Below are 15,406 nucleotides of genomic sequence, written 5' to 3'. Positions count from 1 at the left end.
TGTGTTGGGGAAATTGATGGGATTGAAGGCCGATAAATCCCCAGGGCCTGATGGACTGCATCCCAGAGTACTTAAGGAGGTGGCCTTGGAAATAGTGGATGCGTTGACAGTCATTTTCCAACATTCCATTGACTCTGGATCAGTTCCTATGGAGTGGAGGGTAGCCAATGTAACCCCACTTTTTAAAAAAGGAGGGAGAGAGAAAACAGGGAATTATAGACCGGTCAGCCTGACATCGGTAATGGGTAAAATGATGGAATCAATTATTAAGGATGTCATAGCAGTGCATTTGGAAAGAGGTGACATGATAGGTCCAAGTCAGCATGGATTTGTGAAAGGGAAATCATGCTTGACAAATCTTCTGGAATTTTTTGAGGATGTTTCCAGTAGAGTGGATAAGGGAGAACCAGTTGATGTGGTATATTTGGACTTTCAGAAGGCTTTCGACAAGGTCCCACACAAGAGATTGATGTGCAAAGTTAGAGCACATGGGATTGGGGGTAGTGTACTGACATGGATTGAGAACTGGTTGTCAGACAGGAAGCAAAGAGTAGGAGTAAATGGGTACTTTTCAGAATGGCAGGCAGTGACTAGTGGGGTACCGCAAGGTTCTGTGCTGGGGCCCCAGCTGTTTACACTGTACATTAATGATTTAGATGAGGGGATTAAATGTAGTATCTCCAAATTTGCGGATGACACTAAGTTGGGTGGCAGTGTGAGCTGCGAGGAGGATGCTGTGAGGCTGCAGAGCGACTTGGATAGGTTAGGTGAGTGGGCAAATGCATGGCAGATGAAGTATAATGTGGATAAATGTGAGGTTATCCACTTTGGTGGTAAAAACAGAGAGACAGACTATTATCTGAATGGTGACAGATTAGGAAAAGGGGAGGTGCAAAGAGACCTGGGTGTCATGGTACATCAGTCATTGAAGGTTGGCATGCAGGTGCAGCAGGCGGTTAAGAAAGCAAATGGCATGTTGGCCTTCATAGCAAGGGGATTTGAGTACAGGGGCAGGGAGGTGTTGCTACAGTTGTACAGGGCATTGGTGAGGCCACACCTGGAGTATTGTGTACAGTTTTGGTCTCCTAACCTGAGGAAGGACATTCTTGCTATTGAGGGAGTGCAGCGAAGGTTCACCAGACTGATTCCCGGGATGGCGGGACTGACCTATCAAGAAAGACTGGATCAACTGGGCTTGTATTCACTGGAGTTCAGAAGAATGAGAGGGGACCTCATAGAAACATATAAAATTCTGACGGGGTTAGACAGGTTAGATGCAGGAAGAATGTTCCCAATGTTGGGGAAGTCCAGAACCAGGGGTCACAGTCTAAGGATAAGGGGTAAGCCATTTAGGACCGAGATGCGGAGGAACTTCTTCACCCAGAGAGTGGTGAACCTGTGGAATTCTCTACCACAGAAAGTTGTTGAGGCCAATTCACTAAATATATTCAAAAAGGAGTTAGATGAGGTCCTTACTGCTAGGGGGATCAAGGGGTATAGCGAGAAAGCAGGAATGGGGTACTGAAGTTGAATGTTCAGCCATGAACTCATTGAATGGCGGTGCAGGCTAGAAGGGCCGAATGGCCTACTCCTGCACCTATTTTCTATGTTTCTATGTTTCTATGTAAAATCAAATTAAAATTTGGTTGCCGGGCGTGATGATGCACTCCAGTCCCTCCGGTGCCCACCTCTCACGGAAGGCCGCGAGCGTACCGGTGGACACCGCATGCTCCATCTCCAAGGACACCCTGGACCGGATGTAAGAGCGGAAGAGAGGCAGGCAGTCAGGTTGAACGACCCCCTCGACCGCCCGCTGCCTGGACCGGCTGATGGCACCCTTGGCCGTGCCCAGGAGCAGTCCTACGAGGAGGCCTTCGGACCTACCCGCTCCCCTCCGCACAGGGTGCCCAAAGATCAGGAGAGTGGGACTGAAGTGCAGCCAGAATTTCAGGAGCAGCCCCTTCAAATAATGGAACAGGGGCTGCAACCTCATGCACTCAATAAAAATGTGGAACACGGACTCCTCCAGACCGCAGAAATTGCAGGCGGCCTGGGAGTCCGTGAACCGGCTTAAAAATTTGTTGCACGGCACTGCTCCATGCACCACCCTCCAGGCCAAGTCCCCGATGAATAGTGGGAGGACCCCTGCGTAGAGTGCCCTCCATCGGGGACCCCCGCCTCCTCCGGACGGCAAGATGGTATGCCATGGCGTGTCCGGACGGCAGGCGAGGATGGCAAAGTTGAGAGTGTGCAGGAGCAGCCCGTACATGAAACCCCTCCGCGCGGAACTGAAAGGCACGGAGGGGATTTCCCCGAGGCGGCTCAAGTTGTGAGGCGCCGGCCCCCGAGGGAGGTTTCGGGGTTTGGCGCCGATGAGGAATTCCGTCCGGACGGGGGTCAGTTCGGACGGGATCTCCCCATGTGCTTGAGCCTCCTCGATGCACCTAACGGAGTCGGGGCCCAGAGCTCTTTTTAGCGACTCGATGGCATCGGCCGCGTGGTGGACGTTGGCAGAATTTAGGCGCCGCGCCAGCGTATCTGGCGCCATCCAGTCCGCTCCTCCGCCATCGAGCAGGTCCCTGACCCTTGTCACCTCACCAGCCACAGCCTTCTCGTCCGACCGCCACAAAAAACCTCGGTCGTGGAGGTACGGATTCCCGAGCAGCGGCTCCTGCAGGACAGCCGCCACTCCAGCCGGCGGAGAGCTGCGCTTGGTGGAGACTTTGTTCCAGACCCTGATGAGGTCCCTGTAAAAGACAGGCAGCTCCCGGAGGGCGGTCCTGACACCCCCCAAGTTCACAAACAGGAGCTGCGTGTCGTAGTTGAGGTCGCGCTGCTGACGGAAGAAATACGTCGCCTGAGCGCACCACCTAGGAGGGGGCTCGACGTAAAGGTATCTCTGCAGGGTCTGAAGACGGAAAGTCGCGAGCTGGGCGCTGACGCACACCAACGACTGACCGCCCTCCTCAAGCGGGAGACTCAAGACCGCAGCAGAGACCCAGTGCTTCCTGTTGTTCCAGAAGAAGTCCACCAGCTTCTTCTGTATCTTGGCGACAAACGCAGGGGGAGGGGTCAAAGTGACCAGCCGGTACCACAACATTGCGGCCACCAGCTGGTTTATGACTAGCGCTCGACCCCTGTAGGACAGCACTCGGAGCAGTCCTGTCCAGCGCCCTAGGCGAGCGGCGACCTTGGCCTCCAGCTCCTGCCAGTTCGCCGGCCAGGCTCCCTCGTCGGGGCTAAGGTAGACTCCCAGATAGAGGAGATGGGTCGTGCTCCAGGCAAAAGGCCTGAGCTCCTCCGGCAGGGAGTCCACCCGCCACTGAGCCACCAGGAGTCCGGAACATTTTTCCCAGTTGATTCTGGCGGAGGATGCGGCCGAGTAAATCTCCTGGCACTCACGCATCCTCCGCAGGTCAGCGGGATCCTCTACCGCGAGGAGCACGTCATCGGCGTAAGCCGAGAGGATGACCTCCACGCCCGGCCCTTGCAGAGCCAGTCCCGTCAACCTCGTCCGCAAGAGGCGCAGGAAAGGCTCCACGCAGACGGCGTATAACTGGCCGGACATGGGGCATCCCTGGCGCACCCCTCTCCCGAAGCGAAGGGGCGCCGTCAAGGACCCGTTAACCTTAATCAGACACTCCGCGGCGGCGTACAAAAGTCGGATCCGGGCGACGAAGTGCGTCCCGAACCCGAAGCGCGCAGAGTTCCGAGCAGATAGTCGTGATCCACCCTGTCGAACGCCTTCTCTTGGTCGAGGGATAGGAAGGCTACCGACAGACCAGCCTCCTGGGAATAATGGATGAGGTCCCGGACCAGATGGATGTTATCGTGGATTGTCCGGCCCGGGACCGTGTAGGACTGGTCGGGGTGGATCATGTGGTCCAGCACGGCGCCAAGGCGAGCAGACATCGCCCTGGCGAAGATTTTGTAGTCCGTGCTGAGGAGGGAGACCGGGCGCCAGTTCTTAAGGAGGCGGAGATCGCCCTTCTTAGGCAGCAGGACGATGACTGCCCTGCGCCAAGAGAGGGGCATCTCCCCGGTCGCCAGACTTTCCCCCAGGACCCGCGCATAGTCGCCCCCCCAGGACATCCCAGAATGCCCTGTGGAACTCCACGGTCAGCCCGTCCAGCCCCGGGGATTTTCCCCTCGAGAGCCGGTCGAGGGCGCCGGTCAGCTCCGCCAAGCTTAGCGGAGCTTCCAGATTTTCGACGCCCTCCGGGCTGACCTTCGGCAGGTCCTCCCACAAAACTCTACGCGCTTCCTCGCTGGACGGCTCCGGAAAGAACAGGGCCCCGTAATATTCACGGGCCCTGTTGTTGACGCCCTCCGGATCCGAGACGAGAGAGCCGTCGTCGGCCAGCAGCGTCAAGAGCTGCTTACGGACACTCTGTCTTTTTTCCAGTGAGTAGAAGAAGGGGGAGCCGCGGTCCAGATCCCGCAGGAACCGGATCCGCGACCTCACGAACGCGCCTCGGGATCCGATGAGCTGCAGGTCCTTCAGCGCGGCCTTCTTCGCTTCGTACACCGTCCGCAGGGCCGGGTCCCCAACGACTTGACCGAGATGGGACTCCAGGTCGAGCACCTCTTTTTCTAGGCGCCCGACCCTGGCCGCCCGCCTCTTGGTCGACCCCCTCGCGTACTCTTGACAGAAGATGCGGACGTGAGCCTTGCCCACGTCCCACCATAACCTCAAGAAGGGGAAGCCCCCCTGCTTCCTTCTCCAGTCGGACCAGAATCGATGGAACGAGTCCTGGAACCGCACGTCCTCCAGCAGCCAGTTGTTAAAGTGCCAGTACGCAGACCCCGTCCTCGCGCGGAGTGAAGCGAGCTCCGCCCACACCAGGTGGTGGTCCGAACACGGCACCGGCCGCATGGAGGCCGCCGGGACGTAGGAAACGTACGCCCGAGACACGTAAAGGCGGTCGACTCTAGACCATCCTACTCCAGGCCTCACCCAAGTAAAGGCGCTGGAGTCGGGGTGGAGATTTCGCCAGACGTCCACCAAGTCGAAGGACCCGACCAGGTCCCTCAACTTCTCCATCGCCGTCATGCACTGCGGGGCACCGGAGCGGTCCCTCGCCTCGAGGGTGCAGTTAAAATCCCCCCCGAGGACAATGCAGTCGCCGACGTCGACGGAGCCAAGAAGAGCGGAAACTTCTTCGAAGAAGCGCGTTTGCTGCGGGCCGGGCTGAGGGGCGTACACGTTCACGAGATGGAGCGGCACGTCCCCCAGGCGAACCGTTACGTGCCGCAAGCGGCCTGGCACGGGCTCCTCGACCCCCAAATCTCCGGCTGAAAATGCGGGCCCAGCAAGATGGCCACCCCACTAGAAGTGGCGGTGAGGTGGCTCATGCGGACCTCTCCTTGCCATTCCAGGAGCCACGTGGCTTCGTCTCCCGGAACGGTGTGGGTTTCTTGCAGGAAGCACACCGCATATTTCCCCTCCCGCAGGAGCGAAAAATTGTTAAATCTACGGCGTGCCTCTCTGCTGCCGTTGATGTTGAGGCTGGCTATGGTTATCTTCATGACTAGAGCATAGTGCAACCTCTACCTAACCTATTGTGGGGGAGAAGTGGAGTCGTTTGCTGACCTCCACTCCTTCATCAGCCCAGCGAGGAACTTTTTGAGCCGGTGCAGCTCAAGGCCTTGAGCCCTTGATAAGGGCCCGCCCGCGGCCATGGTTTTAGCGGCGGCGCGGACGGACGCGACGAGCAGCCCCGGCTCGGGCCATCTTTCCAGGGCCAGACGGGCTTGGTCGCGGCGACCCCGGCACTGGACCAAAAAGTCCCGGAGTTCCTCTACGGGAATGAGGAGGGTCTCAGCGGCGGTCGCGAGCAGATCCACCGCCTCACTGGCGATGGACTCGAGATCTTCACCCGCGTCCTCCACCGAGTCCCCGTCCCCCTCCGGGAGGTCACCGCTAGCAGCCGGCCCGTCGACCGCACGAGGTACGGCAAAAGGCCTGGCCGCTTCATCTGGATTGCCCTTGCCCTTGTACATGAATCCGAAAAAAAAGTTAGTTTGCAGGTGCAGCAGGTAATCAGGAAGGCGAATGGAATGTTGGCCTTCATTGCGAGAGGGATGGAGTACAAAAGCAGGGAGGTCCTGCTGCAACTGTACAGGGTATTGGTGAGGCCGCACCTGGAGTACTGCGTGCAGTTTTGGTCACCTTACTTAAGGAAGGATTATACTAGCTTTGGAGGGGGTACAGAGACGATTCACTAGGCTGATTCTGGAGATGAGGGGGTTACCTTATGATGTTAGATTGAGTAGACTGGGTCTTTACTCGTTGGAGTTCAGAAGGATGAGGGGTGATCTTATAGAAACATTTAAAATAATGAAAGGGATAGACAAGATAGAGGCAGAGAGGTTGTTTCCACTGGTCGGGGAGTCTAGAACTAGGGGGCACAGCCTCAAAATACGGGGGAGCCAATTTAAAACTGAGTTGATAAGGAATTTCTTCTCCAAGAGGGTTGTGAATCTGTGGAATTCTCTGCCCAGGGAAGCAGTTGAGGCTAGCTCATTGAATGTATTCAAATCACAGATAGATAGATTTTTAACCAATAAGGGAATTAAGGGTTATGGGGAGCGGGCAGGTAAGTGGAGCTGAGTCCACGGCCAGATCAGCCATGATCTTGTTGAATGGCGGAGCAGGCTCGAGGGGCTAGATGGCCTACTCCTGTTCCTAATTCTTATGTTCTTATGTTCTTATGATAAAGGATAGTGACTAGTTGGTCATTATTTAACTGACAAGCATGTGTTTCAATCCTTGCCAGATGACAGCAGATATAGGGACTCCTCATGAGTGACATAGCGAGTAGCACAATGCTGCATAAAATGTTTGTACGTGCCAGTTTGCCACCATCCTCCTGACCACAGCATGGACACAGATTATATACCCCATCAAGCTATAGTTGCAAGTATGGGGCTTCAGGAGCAACTGCTTGACTCTTTAGCAAGTCATGCTTGGCACCAAATTCTGGATATATAAGCACACGGTCTCTTATCCACTCTCCAAGTAATGTCAGGCCAAGTCTCAGAGCTTCTTCTTCAGCTATACAATGGACATCTGCTTTCACCATGGTGGAGAGAACTATGGAAGGCAGTTTGCAATGAGCCAGCCATTTGATGTTCCAGACATCCAAGTACTGTAATGCATACCAAGCTTAATCAAGTAAAATCAAGACAGAGTTGCCACATTTCAGTCCAAACCAAAAAGGAGTCAGCTGTGTGATTGCATACTGTCTCATTTTCAATTTTTTCATTGGCAATTTGGACATTTCTGAAATGCAAATGTTTTGAAATGGAAGCCCATTTATTATTACATGTGGTTTTATGATGTGGATGCATTAGTTATTGAGATTTTCAATAAACTTTCATCGACAGTAAAGCAAATAAAAGTCACAATTTCATCTAATGTCAACCCCATGTTGCCCTCCATGAGATTTTGGGTTTGGTAAAAGATGCCAACCCTAGGCAGGACAGTGTTGGGGCAAGAGGTAGAAATCATGATTTGAATTCTGATATGTAATTATGTTGATGAAACTTCTTTGAAAACTTTCTATAATGCTCCTACATCATGAATGTAGAAAGCACAGAAAGGTCCAACAAACAGAAATATGGTAATAACCAGATAATCTGTTTTAGTGATGTTAATTGAGGGATAGATATTGCTCTGGACATCAGAGATAACTCAGCTGCTCCTCTTCAAAATAGTGCCCTGGGATCTGAGAGCAGATGGGGCCTCGGTTTAACGTCTCATCCAAATGACGGCACCTCCGACAGTGTAGCACTCCCTCAGTACTGGCACTAAAGTGTCAGCCTAGATTTTTGTGCTCAATCCTCTGGAGTTCAACTTGATCCCAAGACTTCTGACTCAGAGGCAAGAGTGCTACCAACTGAGCCACGGCTGACACAATGGATATGAATGAAATGGAAGGGGATCTAGAATGCTTAGTAGACTCTACACTCAACTTGTCTAACTAATGCAGAGCCAATAAAATGTTGAACTACATAGCCAAAACAGTTGAATATAAGTCATGATCAAACTGATATCAGAGATGTCCTTTCCACATGGAGAGTGATCAACACTTGGAATTGACATCCCAATCGGGTTATAATCATAGAATCATAGACATTCACAGCACAGAAGGATGCCATTCGGCCCATTGTGTCCTTGCCAGCCAACAAAGACCTATCTAGCCTAATCCCACTTATCAGCTCTTGGTTCGTAGCCTTATAGGTTACGGCACTTCAAATGCACATCCAAGTACTTTTTAAATGTGGTGAGGGTTTCTGCCTCTACACCCTTTCAGGCAGTAATTTCCAGACCCCCACCACCCTCTGGGTGAAAAAAATTCCCCTCAAATCCCCTCTAAACCTTATACCAATTACTTTAAATCTATGCCCCCTGGTTGTTGACCCTTCCTGCTAGGGGAAATAGGTCCTTCCTATGCACTATATCTAAGACCTTCATAATTTTATACACCTCAATAAGGTCTCCCCTCAACCTCCTCTGTTCCAAAGAAAACAACCCCAGCCTATCCAATCTTTCCTCATAGCTAAAATTCTCCGGTCCAGGCAACATTCTCATTAATCTCCTCATATAGTTCAAGCATAACCTCCCTGCTCTTGTATTCTCTGCCGCGGCTAATAAAGGCAAGTATTCCATATGTCTTCTTAACCACCTTATCTAACTGGCCTGCTACCGTCAGGGATCTGTGGACATGCACTCCATGGTCCCTCTGTTCCTCTACATTTCTCAGTGTCCTACCATGTATTGTGTATTCTCTTGCCTGATTCGCCCTCACCCAATGAATTACCTCATACTTCTCTGCATTGAATTCTATAAGCCACTGTCTGCCCACCTGACCAGTTGATTGATATCTTCCTGCAGTCTACAGCTTTCTTCTTCATTATCAACCATACGGCCAATTTTTGTATCATCTGCAAACTTCGTAATCATGCTCCCTACATTCAAATCTAAATCATTGATATATATCACAAAAAGCAAGAGACCTAGTACTGAGTCCTGTGGAACCCCATTGGAAACAGCCATCCAGTCACAAAAACACCCATCGACAATTACCTTTTGCTTCTTGCCTCTGAGCCAGTTTTGGATCCAACTTGCCACTTTGTCCTGGATCCCATGGGCTTTTACTTTCATGACCAGTCTGCCATGTGGGACCTTATCAAAAGCCTTGCTAAAATCCATGTACACAACATCAAACGCACTACCCTCATCGATCCTCCTTATTACCTCCTCAAAAAATTGAATCAAGTTAGTCAGGCACGACCTTCCCTTAACAAATCCATGCTGACTGTCCTTGATTAATCCGTGTCTTTCTAAATGAAGATTTATCCTGTCGCTTGGAATTTTTCCAATAATTTTCCCACCAGCAAGGCTAGGCTGACTCAATCTATCCTTTCTCCCTTTTTAAACAACGGTACAATGTTAGCAGTCCCCCAGTCCTCCGGCACCACACCTGTAGCCAGAGAGAATTAGAAAATGATGGTAAGAGGCTCTGCTATTTCTTCTTTTGCTTCTCATAACAGCCTGGGATACATTTCATCTGGGCCTGGGGATTTATCCACTTTCAAAGATGTTAAACCCCTTAATACTTCCTCTTTCACTATGTTTATTTCATCTAATATTTCATACTCCTCCTCCCTGATTGCAATGACTGCATCGCCCCTTTCTTTTGTGAAAACTGACGCAAAGTATTCATTCAGAACCATACCCATGTCTTCCGCCTCCATGCACAGATTACCTTTATGGTCTCTAATAGGCCCTATTCTTTCTTTAGTTATCCTCTTGCTCTTAATGTATTTATAAAACATCTTTGGGTTTTCCTTGAATTTACTTGCCAAAATGTTTTCATGCTCTCTCTTTGCTTTCCTAATTTCCTTTTTAATTGCAGCCCTTTCTGTACTTTGCTGGAGTTTCTGCAGTATTGAGCCCTCGGTATCTGTCATAAACCTCCCTTTTTTTCTTTATCGTAGCATGTCTGCTCTTTGACATCCAAGGGGCTCTAGATTTGTTAGTCCCACCCTTTTACTTTAAGGGAACATATTTGCTCTGAACCCTCACAATCTCCTCCTTGAATGCCTCCCGGTGCTCTGACATTGATTTATCTTCAAGTAGCTGTTTCCAGTCCACTTTGGCTAAATCACATCTCAGCTTATTAAAATTGGCTTTTCCCCAACTGAGAACTTTTATTCCTGGTCTATCTTTGTCCTTTTCCATAACTGCTCTAAATCTAACTGAATTATGATCACTAGCACCAAAATACTCTCTCATTGATACCCCTTCCACCTGCTCAGCTTAATTCCCTAAAACTAAGTCCAGAACCGCCCCCTCCCTTGTTGGGCTTGCTACGTACTGGCTAAAAAAGTTCTCCTGAATGCATTTTAGGAATTTTGCACCCTCTAAACCTTTCATATTAATTCTATCCCAGTTAATATTAGGGTAGTTGAAATCCCCTACTATTATTGCCCTATAGTTTTTGCACTTCTCAGAAATTTGCCTATATATTTGCTCTTCTACCTCCCTCTGAGACTGTTTGGGGGTCTAAAGTACACTCCCAGCAGTGTGATCACCCCTTTTTTGTTCGTCAGTTCAACTGATATGGCCTCATTTGATGATTCTTCTAACATACCATCCCTCCTCACAACTGTAATTGTTTCTTTAATCAATACTGCGACCCCCCCTCCTTTTTTTTATCCCCCTCTCTATCCTGTCTGAAAACCCTCTAACCAGGAATGTTGAGCTGCCATTCCTGCCCTTCTTTCAGCCATGTCTCAGTAATAGCTATGATATCATACTTCCATGGTTGTGGAGATCAAAATCCTGAATGCATTAAAGAAACAATTAGATACTGCAATGAGAAATGTAAGGTATTCCTGGAAACAATGAACTAATGTGGGCCAAATTGAGCTATTTATTCTGAATGATCTTGTGGTGTTTGAATTGTATCTGCAGCTAGCTACGGTTGCTGTGAATTGTCTGAGACATCTGCGCTCCTTAAATTCTGCCCTCTTGAGCATCCCTGATTAAAATCGCTCAACCAGTGGTGGCTGTGCCTTTAGCTGCCCGGACCCTAAGCCCTGGAACCCCCTCCCTAAACCTCTCCACCTCTTTCCTCCTTTAAGACGCTCCTTAAAACCGACCTCTTTGACCAAGCTTTTGGTCATCTGCTGTAATTTCTCATTTGTTTAGTCTTATAACACTCATTGGAAGGTTTTATACGTTAAAGGCCCTATATAAATGGAAGTTGTTGTTGTTGTTGTTGCAGCTACTGTTGCGTGTCGCTGTGAATTCTGAGGACTTCCTCCAACACAAGCACAGGTGCCGTCTCTGAGTGACGGCCCAGCGAACCAATGAGGGGACAGGAAACGTCACCTGTAGCTCCAGGTCGGAGGTGGGACGTTTAGTGTCAGGTGTTTGTGCGGGGTAATTGGTGGTGTAGGGGAGGGGGGGCAACTGACCGAGCGGGCAGCCGAGTGTACATTGAGGCTTGGCGGTCAACAGGGTCGGTGCTGACGGAGACCAAAGCATCCGCCAGTGTGTGTGTGTGTGTGGTCGGCACGGAGACAGCGGAGCTTCCCTTCCAGCCGCCGAGCACCGAGGGGGCAGGCTCTGCCCACAGCTTCCTCCAGCCCCATGTCGGCTGAGCGCGACGTCGTGCAGGTCCCCGATGACCTGGCGTTCGCCTCGTTCCGGCAGCAGTGCGAGTCGGCGCAAGGCTGGCAGCAGCAATACTGCAAGCCGGAGATCGGCGTGTGGGTGCAGGCCGCGTCCGACAGCAAAGCCGTGCACAGGATCAAGGTAAAACGCCGGGATGCGATGCGGGGCGGGGCGGAGGGGGAACGACAGGGATTCGGAGTGGTGAAGGAGGGAAAGGGGAGGGGGCGAACATGGGCGTCCCGGGGAATGGGGAAGTGGTAAAGAAAAGAGTATCGCCACCCAGAAGACGACCCGAAACGCTTTTCACAGCCAATGAAGTACTTCGGAAGTGTGGTGTCGCTGTTGTAGTGTGCGGAAACGTGACTGCCAACCTGCGCACAGCAAGCTCCCACAGAGATAAATGACGATCGTTCTGTTTTATTGAAATAAAAAGCGAAAATACTGGAAACCTCAGCGGGTCAGGCAGCATCTGTGGAGATAAAACAAAAGTTAACCATTCATTTCGACGATCCATCGCCAGAACTAATCTGTTATCAAGAAAGACTGGATCAACTCGGCTTGTATTCACTGGAGTTCAGAAGAATGAGAGGGGACCTCATAGAAACGTTTAAAATTCTGACGGGTTTAGACAGGTTAGATGCAGAAAGAATGTTCCCAATGTTGGGGAAGTCCAGAACCAGGGGTCACAGTCTAAGGATAAGGGGTAAGCCATTTAGGACCGAGATGAGGAGAAACTTCTTCACCCAGAGAGTGGTGAACCTGTGGAATTCTCTACCACAGAAAGTAGTTGAGGCCAATTCACTAAATATATTCAAAAGGGAGTTAGATGAAGTCCTTACTACTCGGGGGATCAAGGGTTATGGCGAGAAAGCAGGAAGGGGGTACTGAAGTTTCATGTTCAGCCATGAACTCATTGAATGGCGGTGCAGGCTAGAAGGGCTGAATGGCCTGCTCCTGCACCTATTTTCTATGTTTCTATGTTTTATTGATGTTGGTTGAGGGATAACTGCTGGCCGGAATATCAGGAGAGCTCCCCCCTTCTCGATTGTCGTGCAATTCTTTTAGTCAACCTGAGAGGACAGACATGGTTTAACATGTCATCTGAAAGAAGTCACTTCTGACAATGCAGCACTCCCTCAATACTGCACTGAAGTGTCAGTCTAGATTATATCTGGAGTGGGGCTTGAATCCATGACCTAACTCTGAGGTGTGAGTGCTACCATTGAGCCAAGGCTAAGTAAATGATAACTCCCTAAAATAACCATAATCGATGGGGCGGATGATCATAGGGTTACCAGCATAGGATTTGTGAAGGGGAGAATCCCTATTTCATAAATAAATAAAGAGGAAAGGAAGAAATGAAATTGTGCAACAGTTTCTGAAGAGGGAAAAATGGATTAATATTTCATTTGGAGACCCCTTCGCCAGAATGTTAGCCAATCTTTTCAGGTGCAAATGGAGCAGCTGGATAGTTTTTTATTTCAGACTTCCTGTTGGGCTAGTATCTTTAAATTTCTAATACCCAATATCATTGTGGAAGCAGCATCACTACAAGGACTGCAATGGTTCATGGAATGTTACATTCTTAGGGTAACTAGAGATGGGCAATAAATCTGGTTTTACCAGTGTTGCCTGCATCCCAAGAACAAATTTAAAAAAAAAATGTAGTTCTTATTTGTAGAAAGAAAGAGAAAAATAGATGAGAATTATGAGATTGGGAAATCCTACAATGTGACAAAGTAGAGATGATGCAATTTGAGAAAAAAAAGAAAGTAAGGCACAGGAATGGTGGTTAGAGAAAGGCAAGGGACCATGAAAGATATGATGAGTCTGCCGAAATGGGGTCAAATATAGTAGATCCAGACTTCTGTTACCTTGCAGTCTTGTATTTTGAAGGAATATTTTCCTATCCCCTAATCTTTTTGGGGAAAAAAACTGACATCATTAGGATTTAAGTAAAGTGTAAGGTGACCTTCTAAAATTTTAAAATTTCAGCCTTGGAGGCTTCCTGTGGCACCCCCTAGCCCATCCCATTGGTTCTCATAGTGAGGTGTGCTCCACTGATTCGATGGAAGACCTGTCCAAATGTGACATGTCTAAAAGGTGAAATTTAAAACATTTTAAGAGAAAGCTCGGGGGTGATCTTGTGGAAGTATTCATGATCCTAAAGAACATAGACAAGATAAAAGTCAATCTGTCGAACATAATCACAGATTCTACAAAATAAGAGCATAGCTTTAAACATGGAAAAGGGAGTTTAGATTTAACTACTTTACCCAGAAGGTGAGGAATGTATAGAATGGACTGTAGGGGTGGAGAAGAGAGGGAGGGTAATTGTATCATCATATTTAATTGTGAATTGCATAATTACCTGGAGAAAAATTTGATCGAGGGCGTAGAGGTATTGAGGATATGATTTTTCCTGGACAGTGGGCCTGGCCAGATATACTTTTCTGGCCTACATTCCTATGTTCTTGAACATTTTAGTGTACTTGGAAAGAGCAGGGGAATGGGATTAGAGGAAGCAGCTCTGAAGTTTAGCTAGTGCACACATGGGTACATAAGTCAAATGATCTACTTCTGTGCTGAAATTTCTCTGATTCTATATACTATTCATTGTTACAGGTTGAAGATTCATCATCATCATCATAGGTGGTCCCTCGAACGAGGATAACTTGCTTTCATGAGTTCACAGGTGTTTAGGTGAAGGACCCGATGTTCCAGTCCAATTGAGGGGGTGGAAGATGCCTGTGCTTGAATTTTTTAAATGTGTGGTGACTGTTGCACACCAGCCAGCACAGGGGCTTGACAGGGCTAGGCCTTTATCCAGTGGTAAGGGTAAACCAGGACGACTGGAGACCTGCTCTGCTGCATGGACCTAGCGTGCACACATATTGCAGTGTGGGCTGGCCCATGCTACCATTTAATGTTCTCCTGTAAAGGATTCCTGAGGTTCTTTAGATCCTCTGGAAGATGCGGAATGGGCGCTGCGAGGGGTTCCTCATATAGCCCCAGATCCGTTATTATCTCGTCCGTTAGATTCTGGGTGACCGTTTGTCGTGCGTGAATGTACATCATCCGTGCACACCCGATTATCACGGGAAGGTCGCTGCTTCTCCTGATGAGGCGTTTCAATGCACCAGTTGACTGGGTAAACTGATGGACAGGAGAAGTAACCAGGCAATAAGGCAGGAAATGAATGAGCAGTGATACAGTTGTGTGTCAAGTAAGGGAGTGGAATGGCTTGATGAAACCAATTAATAAAAGGCAGGGCAACTGTAGCCTTTTGAACACTGGTTATAAAGTAATAAAAGGCCTTACTAACTTGAAACTTCTCAAAGTAGTTCACACAATGATTTTTTGCATTGGAGTAAATGTTATGTAGGTGGATTTGTTTTCAAGAAGGGAAAATGAGGTAACTTAATGTGAAGAAAATAAAGTCCATGATCTGGCAAAATGTCATGTGTAACTGCAAGGGGTCTGAACATTTTTTAAGTACCACAAACAGAAAAGCCATCATTTGGATCAAATACTGGTGTCACTGGTTCTGGTCAGATTGAGATTGAGCTGCTGCATTTAAAATATGCAAAAGTATATTAGCACAAATATAAAAATGGAAAGACTTAAGTATGATTTTCTTATTTATAACATACTGGTTCTAATACTCTAAGCCCAGTGACAACATTGTTCTGAAACTGTAAAGTACATCAGAGTCTT

At 49.1% G+C, this 15,406-nt stretch overlaps 1 protein-coding gene across 2 annotated transcripts in view; it reads left to right on the top strand.

Annotated features, from left to right (window-relative positions):
- Positions 1-11,526: 11,526 nt before the first annotated feature.
- Positions 11,527-15,406, top strand: part of LOC139265557 (START domain-containing protein 10-like) — a 41,541-nt gene continuing 37,661 nt past the window's right edge. For both annotated transcript variants that reach the window (XM_070882631.1, XM_070882630.1), the window contains exon 1: positions 11,527-11,830. In XM_070882631.1, the coding sequence (XP_070738732.1) occupies positions 11,700-11,830 (131 nt within the window). In that variant the 5' untranslated portion in view covers positions 11,527-11,699. The remainder of the gene's footprint in view (positions 11,831-15,406) is intronic.

Source organism: Pristiophorus japonicus, chromosome 6 (genome assembly GCF_044704955.1).
Source record: "Pristiophorus japonicus isolate sPriJap1 chromosome 6, sPriJap1.hap1, whole genome shotgun sequence".
Taxonomy (NCBI): domain Eukaryota; kingdom Metazoa; phylum Chordata; class Chondrichthyes; family Pristiophoridae; genus Pristiophorus; species Pristiophorus japonicus.
The sequence above is the reverse complement of the archived record's forward strand: the minus strand, read 5'-3'. Positions and strand labels throughout refer to the sequence as shown.